This window comes from Cibotium barometz, chromosome 9 (assembly GCF_041138505.1).
Source record: "Cibotium barometz isolate CiBa-2024 chromosome 9, ASM4113850v1, whole genome shotgun sequence".
Taxonomy (NCBI): Eukaryota; Viridiplantae; Streptophyta; class Polypodiopsida; order Cyatheales; family Cibotiaceae; genus Cibotium; species Cibotium barometz.
The window spans coordinates 22,782,629-22,804,568 of NC_141054.1; the positions used below are offsets into that span (position 1 = coordinate 22,782,629).

The window sequence follows — 21,940 nt, forward strand, 5'->3', positions numbered from 1 at the left end:
CTACATCAACCACCCCAGCGTGCCATAGGGTGTCATTAGAAGAATGTGTTATGTTAGATTGGACTATTTACATGTCTAAGGGAACCCCATCTAAAAGTAGGCTTAATCCTAAAGTCAATTGTTTACGATGCATCCTTGAGAGAAGCTGAATGTCTTCTCCCTGCATAAGAAAATCCATAGCCACAGAAGTGCCTCAATCTATTCTTGTAAAAAGTGAATTTACTATTACTTTCTTGTAAAACCTCCTCTTTTCAAAAAAAGAACACAATACCATCCTCCCACATGATGTGTCCATGAAAAAAAAAATTTGATGAAAAGCATCCAAATCCATGGTCATACCTGCATAAGCACCTTCTGGTGTACACATGAAAACATATACCCTAAAAGAAACATGACAAGCATAGAAAGGATGCTTGATGCATATATTACAACAGGTAGAAGATACCTCCTCTCAGGTGGATCTCAACTCTACCCGACCAATAGAACATATAAGATAACAATAAATATACTTAAATAGATGTAATGACGTTCCAAAGTGGCAGCAAGTAAATATACTTAAATAGATAACAATAAATATACTTAAATAGATGTAATGATGTTCCAAAGTGGCAGCAAGTACTTGCACTGACCTAAATAGATGTAATGACTTTCCATAGGAAGATCTCAAACTGTCTCTCGATTAAGCTATGGCAATAAATGAAGCTCTGAAAGATATCATCAGATGCTCGCACAACGGATCAAACTTGCCTATGATTCCGCCACCTGCAACGCCACTAGAGTTCAGGCAAGAGGTATTATTCATAGAAATGCCTAGCACTGTTAAAGAGATCGAAATCAGAGTACAAGGTCACCTTATTCTCTCAGAGCTAGATCAGCTGATTAAAGACGTACCAGAACTCAAAACCTGAAGACTTGAAAAAAAAAAGAGTGAAATTCAAGTAAATTTCTTCATTGACTCCAAAGTAACTTGAGAAGGTCAAGTGAGTCACAATTTGATTATTGTATATGTAAACATATATCTACATGTGAGCATGCATAGGCATGCCTGTGTATGTGCACACACACGCGTGTACGAGTGCATGTGCGTGCATGCTTGTGTGTGTGTTTGTGTATGTGTGTGTGTGTGTGTGTGTGTGTGTGTGTGTGTGTGAGACGGCGAGGCCCTGGGCGAACTGTTGGGGGCCTGTTCCGGTGGGAGAAGGCGGCAGCGGGGGCAGCAGATAGCAGCGCAGGCAGGGCAGGGCGGCGGCAGCATCAGCAAGCTTCCACAGTCCACACACGCACACACGCACACGTCTCCCTCCTACCTGCGCAGTCTTTCTGCCCTCTGCCGCTGCACAGCCTGCAGGCTGCGCTTCAGATTCCAGCACCCAGGATTAGCCGCCTTCATCTCCAGCTTCCTTCCCCTGTTCTCTTTTCTGCCTTGTACCTCCCCCTTTTGCTGTCGTCTACCTCAGGCCGTTTTCTGATTTCTGTATATTTACCCCTTCGCACATCTGCCCTCCTGTTTCAGCCTAAATATCAACATGGCTACTGCTGCAGATATCTGTACATATGCTCGTAAGGAAAGACAAGCAGAGACCAAACGCCGTCAGTCAGAGCCTGCAATACAAGATGATGCGCTTACTGTTGAAGCTCAGTATGTATTTGATACACTTAAAGATGACTTCTTGCAGTCCCGTCAGGAATGGGGCAAACCTGTCCCGGAGGTTACTTATAAATTGAAATTGCCGTCCCTAGTGAATCCTCTCAGAAGGTTGTCACAAACGGCAGTGATAATTTTCTTTCCAGGGAAAATCCCAGCTGCAAGTGATGTTGCGCAATGGATAAAGTCTATCCTTGGAGGATGTTTTGTAGAGGGAGTGTACTTTGCATCAAGAGGGTTTTATGAGGTGCACTTGTCGGATGCTGCGTGCAAGCAAAGGTTGCTTGAATTTTCACCCTTGTTTTACGGGAAACAGATGGTACATGCCATGCCATGGTCCCCCAACAAGGACTATCAAAGTCTTGTCAGGCATCATTGCCCTGTATGGGTGGAGGTTGTTAATTTTCCAGATTATATGCGTGAAGAATTGCCCGGCCTGGCTGCTGCTTTGGGACAAGTAATTTGTCCTCCACGTCCCATGGGCAACCGTAACAGGTTTTGTATCCTATGGGATACCGACATACCTACCCCTCCTTCTATTGCGGTGGAAGTGGAGGGAGTGCAGCTGGGCAAGAAGTATTTCGAATTGAAGTGGGGTGTATTTGCAGGTGCATGTTTTGCATGTCATAAGTATGGACATTTGGCATCTGAATGCCCAACGGTATTACATAAGCCTCCCCCTAATGCATTGCCGCCTCAGACACGAGAAAAGAATGAAAAGCTCCAAGTTAAGACACCCACTGCAAATGCAGCAAAGAATGCCAAGTCCATCAATCAGATACAATCACCTGTTGCCAAAGCAAAAGACAAAGGAAAAGAGAAAATGCAGGAATCTACAGTGATTGATCATGATGGGTTTCAACAACCCAAGAAGGTGATTGCATTAAAGCAACGTCCCCTTCAATCTCGACAATGGGATGCTTCTTCTCCTTCACCAGGACAGGCTTCTACTTCAGCTCCTGTCCTACAAAACTGGGTCGGGGTTTTGAAAAAGGGCATCCCTATATGTGATTCAGATGAAGAAGAGAATGCCATCTCATTTATGGGCCATGATGGAATGCAACCCATGCAGGCCGATCCTTTGCCTTGTTGATGTTGTACATTCTGATGTCACCTTGTATATATCTTTTACATGCTACAAACACTTAAGTGCTTTACATACAATGTACAGAGTCTTTGCAATGCTTCAAAATGGAGACTTTTGTGGCACTATGTACATAAAATGCAGCCTGATATTGTCTGTTTACAAGAGCACAATCAACATTCCATGGCAGGTCAGCATGGATATTTTAGTGGCTATGACATATTTTATGCTGGCACCTCCACTTATTCAGGGGTATGTATTCTGGCTAGACATGAGTTGCAGCCTCAGTTAGCTTTTAATGACAGTAGTGGCAGATGGTTGGTTATACAATGCAATGTCAATGGGGATATACTTGAGTTTGCCTCTGTATATGCTTCGCAGACCTCTGCCATGAGGGCTTCTTTATGGGACTCCTTATCCAGATATCCATGGAGGTCCAATGCATTCATCTGTGGAGATTTTAACAATTCCCCTCTGCCAAGAGATAACACTACTTCTAAATCTCACATGTTATCTTTGGAAAGGCAGCAATGGGAGAGTATGCTTCTTGCGGTGCAGGCTGAAGACTTATGGCTGCTCCTCCAGGAAACCTTGCCCGGATACACTTTTCATCACAATGCATTCACCACATACTGGGCAAGGTTAGACAGATGGTACCTCTTTTATCCTCATCAATTTGCAGATTTCAGTCCTCATCTCTCCATTGACTTTTCCCTGGGATTATCAGATCATGCTCCGCTTTGGATGGATTTACACATTGGCCTGCCTTTGGATGATTTGCCTTCCCATTCTAGCAGGCTACTGCATGTAAATCAGGCCTATTTAAGGCACCAACATTTCCAGCAAATGATTAAACTTGCAATACAGCCTTTGTTTCAGCATGCCCAGGAGGATATCAATTATGCATGGGACAGCCTGGTTACCAGACTGCAGAATATCATTTGCAGCTATGGCAAGTGGTATATGTCTGAATGGAGAAATAAGATCAAAGAAGCAAAAAGGACAGCACAACAACTGACTGAATTTTCTCAGTCAAGACCTCTCTCTGAGGATGAACAGGAAGCTCTTTCACATGCTCATTTTCAATTGAATGCCAATGATCAGAGAAAATTGCATAAATGGCAGATCAGGGCGAGAACGAAGCCCCTCATGGATAAGGGCCTTTCATCCAAAGCTTTCTATCAGGGCCTGCATGCTACTCGTAAGAAAAATTCATGCCTACGAGTTAGAAAGCTGGATGGCTCATGGACGCACTCTTTCTCTGATCTCCAAGATGAATGCCATAATTATTTTCAGAACATGTTCTCCCCTCCTGGCTCCCCATCAAATCAAATGATTGATGCTAGGACTGAATTCCTTCGACATGTCTCTGAAATAGTGGATAAGGATGCTGCTCTTACCATGGAGGGATCTTTCACTGCCACAGAGCTTGAGAATGCATTGTTTCACCTTAGCAGACATAAGTCTCCTGGTTGGGATGGCCTTACGGTGGAATTCTATATTGTCTTTTGGGATGACTTGAAAGAAGTCCTATTACAGATGATCAATGCAGCCTGGCAGGCAAACCAGATGCCACACTCATGGAAACATGGCATAGTAAAACTAGTGCCTAAAAAACATCTCTGTGATCATCTGTCGGATTGGAGGCCCATTACTTTGATGCCAGTAGTTTATAAGCTTATTGCAAAGATGATGGTGCACCGGCTGCATACGATATTGGATGTGGGTCTTCATCCTTATCAATATGGATTTATCCCGCGTAGACAAATCCATGATAACATTTCCAATGCCTTGACAGCAATTGAATATGCTAAGTACTCCCATCAAGATGTACTTATTTTGCAAGTGGATATTGCTAAGGCATTTGATACTGTTCACTGGGACTTCATCTCTCAAATTATGTTCAAACTTGGTTTTGGTCCCAAGATGGCAAATGCAGTATTTTGGCTCTACTCTGGATCTACCTCTCAGTGTATTTTGGGAAACCATCTCTCCCGCTCATGGACATTGGGTAGATCAGTACGACAGGGCTGCCCCCTTAGTGCTTTGCTATATGCCATTGTCACCCATCCCCTTCTAAAGTATCTTGATCATCTGACACATACAGGGCAGATGAAAGGGCTCACAATCCCTGGGCCATCATCTTTTTTGGCTCAAGCATATGCTGATGATTCCTTTTTCATGCCACAGAATTCACCCCAGGAAGTACATATGCTAATGACCACGCTTTCATTGTTTGGCTTGGCAGCTGGTCTGAATATTAATTTTGACAAATCTAAATTACTTCCTCTCAAACAATGTGATTGGCATTCTCTCCTTTGGCCTGGGCAAGTGGTGAATTCAAAAGATGCAGTCAGGCATTTGGGATATCCAATAGGATGGCATATTACTAGGAAGCAGCAGCTCAAATGGGTCTTACAAAGACTGCAACATAAATTGGATTTCTGGAAGATATCTACCTGGCCGCTTCATGTCAGGCTCAGAATAGTGCAGTCTATTGTAATGTCATATGTGCAATTTTATTTGCCATTGTTACATTGGTCCTCTCGGGATATTTCAGCCTTTATGTCACAAGCCATGGAAATACTCTGGAGAACAAAAGCGGCAGTGAAAGCATTAAGACTGATGAAGATGGAATTGTTGTGCTCCCCAAGGATGCATGGTGGTCTACATATTCTAAATGTGCAGTATCATGTCCTTGCAAGGAAAATCACTATGCTGCATACTTTTTTCCGCCAACAACAGCCATGGACATGTATGCTTGCATCTATGTGTGTTAATATGAGGACTTCTGCTTATGGCGAATGGACTACTGATCCCTGGGAGGTTGTCATTGGGAGATTTGCAGGAAAGATACCAGGCTGCCCTTTCTCTACTGCTTTGATTTTGGACTAGAAACAGCTACTTTCAAAAGTTAAATGGGCTCCTAATAATTGCTCGGGGACAAATTCCATGAGACAGGAAAGTATTCATTGGAGTGCCATCTTTGACACTCCACTTGCCTTACAGGAACCGATCCGAGCATACAACCTCTCTAAATTGGGAATTCGGTATATACAAGATGTGGTGGATGATCAGGGATATGTTTTATCTTTTCCCCAGGCTATGGCTTCCTATCCTTTGGGAATGCATCACAGGACCATATGGAAGAAAATTGCTGATTTATTATTTCCTTTTCTACCAGTTCCTCCTATGGCTCCTATGGATCGGCTTATGGATTGGCAGCTGCTTTCCTCCACTACAGGCACTCATCCTGTTCCTCTCCCCGCTCTAACCTCCATTAAAGCCTATCATTTACTTCAGCCTGCTCCATGGATCCAGCAATATGGCAATTCTTTATGGCATATAAGGAAACCCCTTTCATGGTGGAGGAAGAATATTCGAATGATATGGAAAAGTAAAATGCCTTTGAAACAAAGACTTTTCCTCTGGAGATGTTTGACAGGTACATTGTCAGTGGGGGTTACACTTGCAAGACGCCATATTGCATCATCCACCTGTCTAAGATGTATGGCTCTTTCAGAGACAATTCCTCATTTGCTTTGGCATTGTCCTTGTTCTAGGATCCTCCTCAGGCGTATTTCTGATTATCTTTGCCTTCGCTTCCCAACTCATAGATTTGGGAAACATTTCTGGCTCTTTGGCAGACATCTCAGAACTTTGTCCCAATACTCACTTTTTCTATTTTGGGTGAGATATTGGGCCCTATGGACCATCTGGAGTGAACACAATTTTGCATATTTGGGAAGGCACAATCTCCAATCATATGAATCTTTCCGAGCCTCATTGCGACAGTCTGTATATGCTGCTTGCCTTGAGGGTGACATGGATGCATCTTGTATTCAGCTTTTCTTCGAGTGCTTTTGATCTTTGGATATTCTCCACTCTGGAGAATATGATTATGTAAACTTTCTTGTGTGCTTCCATTAGGCTCTCCTTTGGAGTCTAATGTCTTGTATATTGACTTTATGAAAATATAACAATTACTGGTTTTACTAAAAAAAAAAAAAAAAGTGTGTGTGAGAGAGAGAGAGAGAGAGAGAGAGAGAGAGAGGCAGTTGAGAGGCCCAAATACTCACTGTGCATCCTTGTAAAGGAGGAACCACTGACTAGGGTAATAGACCCACTACATGAATGTGGGATCCCTGTATTGAGTGAAAATTTCGTTGATCTCGGACATTATTTCAGCTGAAATAGACCTTTCCAATGTATATGCAGACAGGTTTTCTTTAAGCTGCTCCATTGTAGTTGCACCGATAATGGAGCTTGTAACAAAGGGCTGATCCCTCACAAAAGCTAAAGAAAGCTGTGCTGGAGTCAAGCCATGACGCTGGGCCAAATCCATATACTTCTTCACAGCTTCCTGAATTAAGTGTTGAAAAGACCAAATAAGGCAGTTTTCTGATGATTGCAACACTCAAAGATGCAGAAAGGTCTTACGGGTTGAAATCTTACACTTGCAAGAGATTTCAAGTATCGGCTCATATACCCTGGAAACAAGTTTAGTCTCCCCTTCTTGGCCTCTGGACTGTCCACAACATAGTACTTTCCACTGAGTACACCTCCAGCTAGTGGAGAATAGGCCAAAAGTCCAACATTGCAATGTCGAGGATCACAGACCTCCACCAAGCCGACTACACAAAACACAAAAAACAAAGTACTAAGCCATCAGAAGTTTTTCATGCAAGGTGTAAAAAGTTCAGTTCTCATGCCTCATCCTAATCCTTGGACAGGTTAAAGCATAAGAAAGTCTTTTTCCCCCAGTAGTACCTTCAAATGCACAGCGTACTAGAAGACTGTAGCTGTTTTGTATGCTAACAATTTTGGGTAATCCCATCGTTTTTGCCAAATGCACAAACTCCATAACGCCGTATGAGGTCTCGTTTGAAACACCAACATAACGGACCTGATTAAGTTGTCACAATCATTCAATAATAAAGAGATGAGACATCAGCTTCAAAAAAATTGCCCTTGTCACAAAAACATAACATAAGATTCGTATGTAAATTTTACAAACATTTAGATAAGTGCATTCAGGGCAGACACCATCCATATTTTATGTGGCCCTGTTAGCACCTTAGGGTGCTCCAAGAATAGGAGGAACGGAGGGCAGCTTCCTATCTGGAGCCAAGGATGGGAACACTTGGCATACCAGGCCCTAGTATGGCTATTTCAACCAACCCTTCAAACATAACCTCCCTCCGAGACTGGCCGGCCGTGGAGAGAGTCGCCATTCTCTAGAAGTTTGCTTCATCATAGAGATGCTGTATATTTTCGCAAATAATGTAGTAACTCATGGAAGATTCTTTGTCACATGCATCCAGCATCAAATGCATGTGCCAAGGCTATATGAGGCCATGTACAAGGTGGATGTTACAAGTCTTGTATTGACTAGGGATGGGTACATAGTAAGGGAGTCTTGAGAGCTTGACCAATGTTTGAGGTGGCTCCCATAGATCACCTAACCACACGACAAGCATGATTAGCAACCAAATTGAAGGAGGTTACCACTCAACCGTAGGTCTGCATCGGCAGACCACCCCTGAGCACAAGGGCTGGGGCTCGGATTGGACCATATCCCAAGCCTATCCACATGCTCAATAGCTATAACTTATGAAATAACACTAATTAACACCTTAGCCCATGTAATGAGCCTGCTCCACAAGATTAGACTGGCTAACCCTACAATTAGCATCAGGTACGTAACATACTTCCCCTACTCAGACATTTCCACTCTCAAGAATGAATTCGGGAAAGTCTAGCCACATTGGACAAGTTACTCCGAAGTCAGGCTCATATACATCTAACCTTTCCACACAGATAAATGTACAAGAACAAGCTTAGCCACAAGCCACTATTCCTACATAGCTATCTCGACCATACATAAGACAAAATCAGAACCAATCAAGGGCGTGAGGAACACCACAACTACTCAATCCAACTCGCAAGGAATCAGACAACCTGAAATGCTGGAGACCAGTGTCAAAGCTAGACAAGTATACATGCATGTGCATCAAAATCCAATGGCTAACCAAATCAAAGTGCCTATCGATTTTCCAAACTATCACTCATTTTTACCCGCAAAACATAACAGTGAGGGAGTGGATCCAAAAATCCCTATATGGATGGAATAAGAAACCATTCCAAATATCTCAACACCTCCCAAGAGCCCTCTCTTGCAAGTAGTGCTCTTTCAACCCTTACACAAACCAAGTAATAACTATCACACCCATGATGACATTAAGCTAAAATATGTAGAAGCTAAGACTTAACTTTCAAAAGGGAAGACAGCACACCTATACCCTTGATTATTTAGGGTAAAACAGAACTATACAAGGGCTCTACCCCACAAGGTGGAAAAGTACGGTAATGTACGGTATGGTAAGGTACGCATTCAGATACGGGTTGAGATTTTGAGGTACATTAAATACGTAAGGTCCATAAAAACATAAAAAATATACTATATAGTGTACATATATATACAGAAAAATGAATGAAAAAACAATTCATTTCTGAACATTCAACAACAACACAATTACCAAAATGAGAGCTCCATCTGTCAATAGGTGTCCTTCGCTATCATACTCTTAGCTCTCGCTCTGCAATGGCGGTGACCACAGTGGCTGGCACCGCATCATCATCATCTCTCGCTACAATGTTTGTATCAATGAGAGAAATGGCTATGTTCGCACTTGGCATAAGTCGGCTAAAATCAGTAACGGTGGCCGGCCTAGGGTTTTTTTTTGGCCCAAAATGTTTTTAAAAACTGCCACGTTGTTAAAACCCTAAGATCTCTCTAGATAATTGTCATGCATAAACATGCATAAACCAGGCATTTACTCATCCACCCGACCACCCCCGAGCCCAAGGGTGCACACATGAATACAATGAAGTACCTCATACCTTAACCTTGATGTCCCATACCATCAAGAGATATGACATCATTCCAGCAGCATTAGTGTGAAATGGTAGGTGAGTAGATACAATCCTCTACACCAGAGAACATCCCTTGAGTGTGTCCCATGCCCCTATTTTATAGGAGGGTCCTTAAGTGACTCTTGACTCTCCATTTCCCATGTGTGACCCTTGGATGCCTGACCCTAACCTCAACCCTTAAGGTTAGCCCTAACCCATGCTCCACTAGAGCTTGTTCCCATGCTCCCATGCTCACAAGCCTAATGTGGGTTAGCCTCCTAGTATAACATACTTCCCCTCTCTCAAAACATTGTACTCTTGAAATGAAAAGAAGAAAATCTGCACTAAACATTCTCAACCGACTCCCAAGTCGAATCCTCTATTTCCCTATCTTTCCACATAATTTTAACCTCAGGGATTAGTCGACTACGAAGTTTCCTTTCCCTGAATTCAAGTACCTTTTGAAGTTCATGTGGAACATAGGATAAATCCTCGACTTCAACGAGTTCTTGAGGAGAAACTGTGTTATCCTCACCTCCCAATTTCTCTTTCAATCTACTAACATGAAAGACTGAACGAACTCTAACATGTGGAAACAGTTTTAGTTCATACGCGACCGTGCCAATCTGATGTATAACTCGAAATGGACCACAATATCTAGGAGATAATTTCGAGTACTTTCCTGTTGACAAAGTCTGAGAATCTTTAGGAACTTTCAAATAAACCAACGCTCCTGGCTCAAAAGACCAAGGTGAGCGTCCCCTATCGACATAAAACCGTGCTCTATCCTAAGCACTCCTAATAGAATCCTGAGCTTGGGTCAACATTTCCTGCATATCACACAAGAAATCCCTCGATGCATCAAGCTCAATGTCCTTAAGACCGACATCAATAGGTGCCTTGGGTTGATACCCATGCATAAGCATGAACGAACTAAAACCAGTAGCCATATGTTTAGAACTGTTATAGGCAAATTCCATCATTGAAGATATTTTTCCCAATTTGATGGTTTTCCAGAGACATATGCACGAAGCATATCCTCTACAATCTGATTCACACACTCTGTTTGTCCATCAGACTGCGGATGATCAGAGAAACTCATACTCAAGGTAGTTTCCTCGTTGTAAACCGTTCGGAATAAAGTAAGAAGACATGGCATTATAACGGCAGGAACCAGGGATCCATCGGCGGCGCGACGTACCTACATCTCCACAGGAAATTATCGGCGTTCCGAGCTACCCATATCAACATAGGGAGTTATCAACGTCTGGATGAGTCACATATGTACATCCATAAACCATTAGGTGGACTGTATAAACCACCTAAAGGACGGAACTAGAGCAAGAAATGCCAACAAAGGAAGAATCCAAATTTTCGTATTTCGAACACAACAAGATAAACTTGTTGAACTCTAAAGAAAGAGATTTCAACAAGAGAAAATGCCGACGAGATTACACCCATCAAAACATACAGGCTATAGATATAAGAAGTTTATCTAGAGAATGCCTACACTACAACTTCAAGTGAAGTCAAAAAAATGAGATTGTCTTTGAATGTTGAGGTCAACATGACAACAATCCTAAGCCCAAATTATCCGATAAGATAGTATATGTGAGGGATCACTAGCGTCCCATACCACCTATACATACCTTACCAATTTGGAACTCTCTAGTATGCCGTCTAGGAAATATGAATAAAATCCTGCATAAAAGGAATGAGATGGCCTTATCCCAATCTTTCACATACTAAAACCTATCTCTATATACCTAAGATCACATCAAGGAATAACTCTTTCCAAGTACATCATTAGAAAACAATTTGAACTATTGGCACCTTTCTAATGATAATTATCCAATAAACACAATAAGTTGGGGTAGAAAAATAACAATTCACCTAGATTCATAAGCAACTAGGTATCTAAGTTGGAATATGTACAAGAGTACAAGGAACATAGTCCAAAATTATGTGCAAAAACGAAGGCAAATGCTGCCTTCAAAGCACATGATATTATCCAAAAGATCCTCATCAAACCATGGATAGAAGCATAGAAGCACCTCGAATCCATGAAAACCATAGTTGATCAAAAAAATCAATGCATGCCATCTAATGGTCATTAATCATGCCAAAAGAAGCATTAAAATTGGTGGCCTGAAACTCGCGGCGCTTCTAATATGGCTGGAAAAAAAAAATCCATGTCCCAAAAAAATGGACGAGACAAATCAGTCCCATACGTCCAAATATCATAATCCATGTTTCAAGTAAATGGGCGAGACAAAATAAGTCTCCTGCCAACAAGGCATCGGTCCACATGACCCTTGGCATAGACATAAGTCTCATGCCAACCAGGCGTGATGTCCACTTTACCACTTGCACTCCGTGTTGGTACTCTGACCACACACCTTGGATGAGAGGTGGACTCAAGTAACAAGATAAAACAATCACTCGTAGGAATAGATAGCTTGGTGTTCCATAAACATTTTTGCTACCAATAGTTTGTAGGCATTTCGGCCACCAACTCACACTACTACCCTCTTAAGTGCCCATGTTTCCTTCCATCTGCTCTCTATTGTTCCACCCATACATGGTAAAAACAATCTTCAAGAGAGCATGTAGGACAAGAGAACACTACACAGGGTATGTTGTGCTTGACACTACCCTCTGAAATGCCCATGTTCCCTTCCATCTGCTCTCTATTTCGAACTAGATGCAATAGAACCCATTGTAATTTAAACTCTTAAGAGTCTTAAGAGTTCATTTTGAGTTTTTTTTTTTTCAGTTTTATGCCTCTTTGGCATCGATACCCAGAGTGAAATGTAAATGGATGTACCTGATCTGTCCCATAGGTCGGATTCGGCCTCCCGTGGACGTTAATATAACTTTCTTTCTTTCTTTCTTTCTTTCTATTGCTCCACCCACACATGGTAGAAATAATCTTCGAGAGAGCACGTAGGACAAGAGAACACTACACAGGGTATGTGAACAATGAGTTTCATAAGTCCAATGCATCCCAAATAAAGGGAGCCAAAAAGAATAATCCACAAACCTGAGGATGGATCCAAATCCCTAGAAAAGAAGTCCAGGAATCCATAGACCTGTATACCATAACTCTTACCACATGCTCCGTGCTGACGACACACCTTGGAGTAGAGGTGGACTTTTATCCATAAAAGCATCATATCCATGAGATATCCAAATATTTCTTCTCTACAAACTAGGACAGATTCGTCCATAGAAATTGCTTGTGAAGCCCAATATCTATATAAATCTCATCCAAGAAAGAAATCTCCATATATATAATCCATCTAATAAAGGGAGCCATAAACAATGTTTCCCTGAAACCATCTCAAGGCAAACAACACCACCTTTTTCCTTACATGGCTATACAAGGATTAGTGAACATAAAAAACACTTCATAGTAAATAGCAAAAGCACCAACTTTGCAAACTCAAAGTATACTTAGCTTTTCTTTGCCAGGTTGGTCATGAAGCCAAAAGAAACATCTCGTCACCATATCCTGAAGATATATCTCCATATAGCTTGCTTGTAAGCTTGATAATATAATCCACAATATATATGGAAAGAGTACTAAACGTGTGCACATAAAGCCAACTCCATACTTCCAAGATAAATTTTGTGAATTTATAAATCCTTAGACCAAGCTGTCTATTGCTCATGCTCTTGCTTCATAGGCTCTGAAGTGATTGGCCATGCTTCATAGCAATGATGGTAAGTGTAGTCCCCACTTGAGATCTTTTCTCTTCCTTATTAATAAAAGGAAGCCTCCGCTTCCAAGAAAGCCTATGCTTCCAAGAAAGCCTATGCTCTGATACCAATGAAACTCGCGGCGCCCTGGGGACTAGGGTCTTTGGCACACTTGTTGATACTATCAATGCAAAATGAGCCGACCCCCCCCCCCCTCCCCTTGGAGTATTTTATTACCCAAGGAGAATAATATCATGTACAATTTGCGGGCCTTACTCTCCCCATGGGAGATGCCGGATTATCCATATACAAATGCCATAACAAAGCCCAACACGAGGCTACCGCCGGAACACAGGCTATACAAATGCCAAGCCAACATTATAGTCCATATACCATCGTGTGGGTTCTGATTCTTTCCCAAAAACCACGGGTCTTCATGCAATAGAGCTGGTACAGCAAGTACAACTCTCCATTCAACCGGTACAAGTACAGTGGTTGGTACAACCGGTACAATGGCTGGTACAACAGGTGCAATGGCTAGTACAGCAACTACAAAAGCTGGTACAATAAGTACAAGGGTTGGTACAGCAAGTACAAGGACTGGTACAACAAGTACAATGGCTAGAAATCATAATAAATGATTAAATACCCTTGCTTTCAATATTTCTTCGCGATGGAAGCCTCCAAAACAGTCCCCAACAGCCAGTATTCTTCATGGGCAGCCTTCAAGAGAGAGTGAAAGAGAGTAGCCATCATTAGGGCAGCCTGTAACGGTGGTAGAGGCTAGTGTGCAGCAACAAGAGAGCCTCTATTAATGAAGAGAGAGGACTCCAATTTATAGATTTGGGCCTCCCATGAGAGAAAATGGAAAGAGAAGGCTATGATGACAAGTGGAGAGCCACACAATAGCTGGAGTGACAAGTGTGAGGCCACTTGTCTCACTTTGATCCACTTTCTTGCCATATGTCCCAATCTAAGAGATGGGTTCTCCCATAAAAAATATCCCAACTAAGACATTCTGTCATAGACACTTTGCCAACTCTTGGTTTTTGCTCAATTCTAGATGTAATGACGCGAACTGAATCTCCATCGGAGTCGGGCCAAAAATAGCAGCTCTCCTAAATTTTAGGAGTGTGGTCCTTTGATTTCTAGGATAATCCCCAATTCCCAAAGCTTGTACTTTCCAAATATTTAGACATCCTGGAGTCCACCAAACCCCTTTTATACTGGGAAATGTCCAGGCTAGTGACATGGCCAACTCATCAATCCAGAGTATATGAACGTGGTGTTGTTCAAACAAAACTCTAAAGTAAGAAAGTGAAACACATGTGTGTAGCACTCATTAAAAACCCCTAGACACAAGTGATCTAGGCGCAGAACCTGATGAGCTCATATAAAAGTTGGATGTGGGTTAGCCTCCTAGTATAACACACGTACTTGCCAATGAGATGATAGCTCAAGCGGTGAACGTGTTTGCCTAGGACCAAGAGGTCTTGGGTTCAGAACCCCCCTTGGTGCTTCCTTGGCGGGCATCGCCTATAGGTGGATAAATAAGCGGCTACAGGCAGACACCTATGGGCGGTGAAAAATCGATAACTACAGGAGGATCTTGGACCAAAGGTTAGTCGGGCAGTGGGGGGGGGGGGGGGGGGGGGGGGGGGGGGAAACTTGCCACGTACAGATCCGTACAGTATGGTAGAGTACCGTACTGTACACTAAAACGTACCTTATAATAAGGTACGTCGTACTTATGCAACCTTGCTGCCCCACTCTCACATCTAGAGAAGAGAACTAAAAAAATGGCTAGAGATAAGAGCTACTAGCATAGGAGCTTCACTAAGGAAGGATTTGGTTTATATCAATACAAAGAAGTGGCCCTCCTTATACAACAAATGAAGGCATCATAACCTAAAGGAAATTTTGGAAGCTAGAGCTCCCCCCTATGCACGACTGCAATTGTTTCGCCATCGAATCTGGTGTGTACAGCCTCACGCCTAGTTACCCTCCACCTCCACAATGATGCTTCCCGCCTGAGCCCTTAGTGCCACCCTGCCCCCCACCTCCCCCTGTGGCATCTCCCGCCGCCTTCTCCCTTAGCGCCGCCTTGCCCTCTGTCCCTCCTGTGGCCTCCTTATATAGCAAATGGAGGCATCATAAGCTAAAGGAAATTTTGGAAGCTGGAGCTCCCCCCTATGCGCAACTGCACCTGTTTCGCCATCGAACGTGCGCACCCCCTGTTCTGTGTGGAGCCTCCTAACTAGCTGCCCTCCACCTCCCCCGTGATGCTTCCCGCCTGAGCCCTCTACCTTCTCCCTTAGTGCCACCCTGCCCTCCACTCTGGCACCTCCTGCCAGTGCTCTCCTCCTCTACCATCTACCTTTGTGCCGCCCTACCACCTATCCGCCTCCTCCCCTTTCTCAGTGCCGCCGCCTCCTCCAATCCCAATCCCGCACTTCTGCATCTCTAGCCCCTTCTCTCCCCCTTTCTATCCACCCCTGCCCATCCTCTTCCTCGTCTCCCTCGACAGGTGCTTTCAGCTTCCACGTAGTTTTCTCTTTTAGGCAAGTTTCAGCAACTTCCGGTCTTTGAACCTCCAGGTACTCCATGGCAACATCCCCAACCAAGGTCGTCGTCCCTTGCCTCTCCTTCTTAGAAGCGGAACTCCAACTCCTCGCTTCGACAACCACATCTTTGGAGGCCTCCACCTTGGTCTACAAGATTGTGGATAGCCACATGGCACGTGGACAGCTCAAGCATCAGTTACAAGCAAGCCTGGAAAGATCACTGATATTCATCCCTTGGGACATGGTTACTACCAAGTTGAGTTTGATTCACCTGCAGCATCGAGCAGAGTCATGCGGTTGAGCCCCATCACGTTGCATACGGCTCCAGCCTTCTTTGCGAGGTGGTAGCACAGCTTCATCCCAGTGTCCAACCCTCTGGCTAGCGTCTCAAACTTTCTCGTGACAATTCGCTTTCATGTTCTCAAGAAGGAATACCTTCCTCTCCTCCCGATGATAGGTGATTGTTGCATGCGCGGAAGCCTTGCTATACTTATCCACAGCCCTAAGCTTGATTAAGAACAAAAAGCTGATTAAAACATGATTTAGACAAAGGACAGAGAAGAGAGAGAGATTGGTGTCAGGGTTTTTTGTATTTCATATGGTACAAAAAGGTGACTTTAATGATGTACATGGTTGAGGCCTTGGTCAGCCCCAAAGGGGTGACCTCTGGCTGCTACATAACAGCTATTGACTTCTACTTCTGATGAGAATGATGCTTGACTGAATATGTGAATGAAAATGCTGATTTATGCTTTTATATATGCATGAGGTGCTGGTCGGCCAGAAGATGCTACTGTCGACCAGCTCTGGACAAGGAATATTCACTTTATGCTACATTTAATGCTGTGCTTCTCTTCACTGCTTTGCCCACTTGTTGTCCTTCGACCTGTTGCTTGGCCGCCTACTACCTGGGTACCTTGCTAGCTGCCAACAGGATGCCTACAGCAGGCTCCCATGCCTTCCAATGGCTTATGATGCTACTGCTGATAATGATGTTGGTGATGATGATGCTGATTCTGAATCTCTTATGCTAACGATGATGGCGCTAATTCTGATGCCATTGATGCTAAGGATGATGATATTGAATAATTGATGTCCTACCTACTATCTAACTGATGGATTAATCAAGGATTAGGCTGTTCAAGCTGGAGATTAGTCATGGATGATGGCACGGGCGTGCACGTGACATTCCCTCCTACTAAACTTGATGATGGGAAGGACATTGTCATCCTTCCTTCCTGCACTACTAACTTCAACCTTGACCTGCTATTTTAACTGACTTTGACTTTAATTGATATTTTTGTCTCAACACCTTCACTCCTAATTTTCACTTCCAAGTTTTGCTGAAGAACGGAGAATCTGTTCCACAGTTGTCCCATGCCTGCTTTCCCTTACCCTTTAACACAACGGTGGGTCACCTGCCAGAACTAATCATGCATGTTGCCAGGCCTTTGGAACTGATTTTAGAGCTTAATGATGTACTGGTTTGGTTTTGTGTACATACCCACAAGGAATGGTTCCTCTAGATTCGCCTATTGCGCATACCACTCCATTTGCTACATTCTCTACTAGAACTCTGCACCTTCCTTGGGACTATGCTTAGTGGGCTGAGCTTGAATGCTTTGAAAGCAATATTGCATGCGCAGAAGCCTTGTTGTATTGATCGACAGCCCTAAGCTTGATTAAGAACAAGATGTTGTTAAAACATGATTAAGACACATGAGAGAGAGAGAGAGAGAGAGAGAGAGAGAGAGATTGGTGTCAAGGTTTTCTATATTTCATATGGTACAAAAAGGTGACTTTAATGCTGTACATGGTTGAGGTCTTGGTCAGTGACCTCTGGCCCCTACATAACTGCTATTGACTTCTACTTCTGATGAGAATTATGCTTGACTGAATATGTGAATGAAAATGATGATTTATGCTTTTATATATGCATGAGGTGCTGGTCGGCAGATCTGGACAAGGAATATTCACTTTATGCTACTTTTAATGCTGCGCTTCTCTTCAATGCTTTGCCCACTTGCCGTCCTTCAACCTGTAGCTTGGCTGCCTGCTGCCTGCGTACCTTGCTGGCTGCCAACAGGCTCCCATGCCCTCCAATGGCTTATGATGCTGCTGATGATGATGATGTTGGTGATGATGATGCTGATTCTGATCCTGATGCTGATGCTAATGATGATGGTGCTAATTCTGATGCCACTGATGCTAAGGATGATGATACTGATGCCCCCCCCCCCGCGCCCCCCCCCTCACTGAAGCACTCTGGCCCCCCTCCAGCTGCGCATGACCCGGAGCGGAGACAACACACTAGTTCAATCCGCCGGTTTGATCCACCATTTCACAAAGCCAGTAGAGATGACCATCGCTGCCCAGCCGAGTGCTGGGGAAGCCAGTCGACTACAGCTTCTTCCAGTGCCTTCCCGTCGAAGAAGCCAATATTTTCGAGGAGACAGTGGCTCCCATTCGTATACGTAGGGTTTTACATCACTCCAAGACTCCCGGCCTTCCACCCCAAAGAGTGGCGCGATGATCTCCTTCTTCCCCGTGTGAGTGGGACGGAATGGAGCACAGAGTCAATGTCTGCCGTTATTCACAGGCAAGCCATAGAGTTCTCACACAATTTGCACGATCTATGTATCACCAACGTGCTCACTCACTTCTGGCCATTGGCATGGATGGTGTTGGGTGGCTCTGGCCACAAAGATCTGAAGGGGTGATCGTGTCCTCTAGCCTGGAGGTCGTTCTTTTTGTGTTTCTTCATCTGTCAATGGCACTACCCCTTCCTCCCTCCTATAGATACCTGTACTGTGACAAGCGGAGCTAGAGTATGCATATTCCAGGGTTCGGACAGAGTGGCTCCACATGGAGGGCGGGAATCGTGCCCATCTGGCACGCCTTCGCCCCAAGACAGACAAGTACTACTCTCTGTCTAAACCCATGCCCAAGACTCTTCGAGTGGAGGGCAATTCCAACAGGGCCACCTCCTACAGATCTTAGTTATGTCGATTGTCTCATGGAACATTCCGGGTTTGGGAGGACTGCAATGCTTTCAAAGGCACGGGGTCCTTAGAGAGAAGCTTCACAAAGCATTAATCAATGGGCCCATTGACATTCTCTTATTTCAGGAGCATCATCTTTTAGAGGGGCGTACCTGCCACGGCGAGAGGCTCCTGTTTTTGGTCCCTTCGGGACACAGGGTGGAGCATGCATTTCTGTCAATGAGCAGCTTTTGCTTGCAATGATCACTATGAGAGCTCAATGGTTGATCATCAAGATTGGAGAGGACAGAGTGGGCTTTTAGAACCTACATGCACCCAATGCCTCAACATGCAGAGCCACTTTCTGGATTACAGTTCGCCAATCCCTCCTACAGGCAGATTTCTGGTGTATGGGTGGGGATTTCAACATGTTAGTCTCGCCAAAGGATAGACTCTGAGGTGGAATGGATATAGTTTCTAGCACAGAGTACTCGGCTTGGGAGGAGTTGATTTTGGCTTTGAGGGGACAAGACCCTTGGAATTTACAAGAGTATGGACGCAACCACGAGAGTCTGTGCTTCTTGAGATCTAACAAGAGGAGTACAAGCCCTAACCTATCTAGATTAGACCGGTTCTGTAACATGCGGAAGCTCTGGGGGTCTTCTTTCAGCCCTAAACACTATTGGAAACATGCTGATGCAAAACGTAGACATGAAGAGAGTATAGAGAAAGAGAAAAGCTGGAAAATTCAGTATATTCATATAGTACAAAAAGGTACTCAGTCCACAGCCCTAGGCTGCCTTGTAAAAAGGGTGAACATCACCAAAATCTGCCCTACTCTAAGGGCCCTAAGGATCCAACTCATAAAGAGTTGAATGAATACAATGATGAGCATCTATGCTATTTATAGGCACCTTGGAATATTGGGCTGCTGGCCGACTGCTGGTCGGCCAGCCGACTGGCCTCTTTTTGTCCATAATCAGCGCCGTCTAGTCCTCATGCAGCCGACAGCAATCCTCTGCTCCCAACAGCCTCCAACGCACCTGACAGTCCATGCTTTTGCTCCAATCCTTACGCTGCCAAGCAGCACTCTATGCTCCATGTCCTAGTTCTAATGCTCTTTTTCTTGGCTGCCCCTTCTGGATTAGCCCTGAGAATGTCCATTGCATTTTTCATGCACACGACAGGTTCTATGTAGATGTGTGGGCTTGTTGATGTGGTGGCATGATTGGTATTATGGCAGGAGGTTATTCTATCCCTGGAACGGTTATTCTATCCCTGGAACGGTTATTCTATCCCTGGAGGACCCATGGCGGTAGGACAAGCATTTGAGCACTCAGATCCCTGACAGCCTCATTTAGGACTTCGAGATATGCAGTAGGATAGAGGAGATTTGGGAGACGTTGGATTTTCACTCAAGATCAGCCGCATGCACTTTGGATGCAAGACTTGCAGAGATCAATAGTTTGTTACAAGAAGTAGCCTTGAGCAGATTGGTAGCTTCCGAGAGCAGGAGAGAAGCATCCGTCGGAGCCTAGCTTCCTTGCAATGGCATCAAGAGAGCTCACCAGATAGCCATGGAACGAGACTCACTTGGCTGCTGCCCATATAGAGCTCAGTTCCATCGAGAAGCAGTGGTGGGTGGAGTACAAATACCATAATAGAGCCTCCTTTTGGACCCAAGCAAGAGATAGGGTCACCGGGGACTTCTTTGAGATAGCAAGCCCACACAGGCGGAAGGATGGTATCCGCACATTGCGAGGCCAGGATGGATCCATGGTTGTGGATCCCCCCACGTGAGAGCCATTGCCACAAATTTCTTCCGCTCTCCTCACGAGTGCCCCCCTATCTTCACAGGTGTTCGCTGCGCATGAGCGGGTTCGACAACGTACGAGAGAGGTAGTTTCCTCCTGCTCTGCGGACTTTCCTATTGACTCCCTTCACTGCAGAGGAGCTCGCAGAGGCTACGACGGCACTACCTAGAGGAAAATGCCCGGGAGAGGATGGGATTCCATGTCTCCTTATTTCTCTGACCCTGGGATATCATGGAAGGCGGCTCCAAAGATGCCTTCAATGAGATTATGTCCCCGGGAGCCATGCCGAAGAGGCTGTCAGAGGGATTAATCCATTTGATTCCCAAGGAGGGTGGTGACAGATTGGAGATTCGACAATGAAGACCCATCACCCTTCTAGGGACCGCCTACAAACTTCTAGCCAAGGCCATTAGCCGGCGACTACAACCATTCCTCCCCAATTTGATCCATGGCATACAATGGGTTTCGTCCAGGATCGGAGTATTCTAGACAACATCTTCACTTTTTGGGAGGCGACCGCTTCGGCCGAGTTGCGGCAGCAGGATCCTATCATTCTCCTTCTTGATTTTGAGGAAGCCTATGACACAGTGGCTAGAGGGGACGATGTGTCGGATAGAGTTTCTGGAGGAGTGGGTCTAAGGTGTTTCTCGACTTTACTCGGCCTCACAACCGCAGGTTCTCATTCAGGGAGCCAAACAGATTTCTGCTTTCTCACTCGGTCCAGCAGGGCTCCTGCTGTACCCTCAGTACCTTCTGTACCTCAGTACCGGCTGTACCAGCTGTACCTGCTGTGGGCACCTGCTGTACCGCATGTACCAGCCACCGTACCTGCTGAAACCCTAGCTATACCAGCTGTACTTTCTGAAAATCAGAACTGTACTCCCTGTTCTACCAGCTATGCGTGCTGAAAATCAGAACTGTACTCACAATTGTACCTACTAAAACCCAAATAGTACCAGCTTGTGTACCGGATCTTCTACAAGTACCTGTTCGTGTACTTGTAGAGTGGCACCTATTTGTGTCCCTACACTTGGGAGGACCAAGCCGGTTGCTCCGTGAGTTGTGTGAGCCAGACTCTAGTACGAGAGGGCCTGTTCGTGCTTGGTTTGGGAACGACAGTTTCGTGTTCACACAACTCCAAATGTATGAGTTGTCGGGGCTGGTTGTATTGACTCTTCGACGAGTCCGACTTCAACATTCTTCACCGGCAAATACTTGTTTGAGTAATATGCCTT

The 21,940-nt window shown here is 44.5% G+C and overlaps 1 protein-coding gene across 10 annotated transcripts in view; it reads right to left on the bottom strand.

Annotated features, from left to right (window-relative positions):
- Positions 1 to 398: 398 nt before the first annotated feature.
- The window catches only part of LOC147635339 (uncharacterized), a 90,784-nt gene continuing 69,242 nt past the window's right edge, over positions 399 to 21,940 (bottom strand). Inside the window, exons 6-10 of one of the 10 annotated variants that reach the window (XR_015266636.1) lie at positions 7,500 to 7,635; positions 7,185 to 7,363; positions 6,809 to 7,092; positions 892 to 904; positions 399 to 762 (exon numbers count right to left, since the gene is read on the bottom strand). Coding sequence is in view for 4 of the 10 variants with exons in the window: in XM_086802576.1 (XP_086658702.1) it covers positions 680 to 762; positions 892 to 904; positions 7,185 to 7,363; positions 7,500 to 7,635 (411 nt within the window). In the remaining 6 variants the exon portion in view is untranslated. Of the gene's footprint in view, positions 774 to 851; positions 912 to 6,808; positions 7,093 to 7,184; positions 7,364 to 7,499; positions 7,636 to 21,940 lie in introns of all 10 variants that reach the window. The other 9 variants (XR_015266631.1, XR_015266633.1, XR_015266635.1 and 6 more) reach the window with 9 other exon arrangements.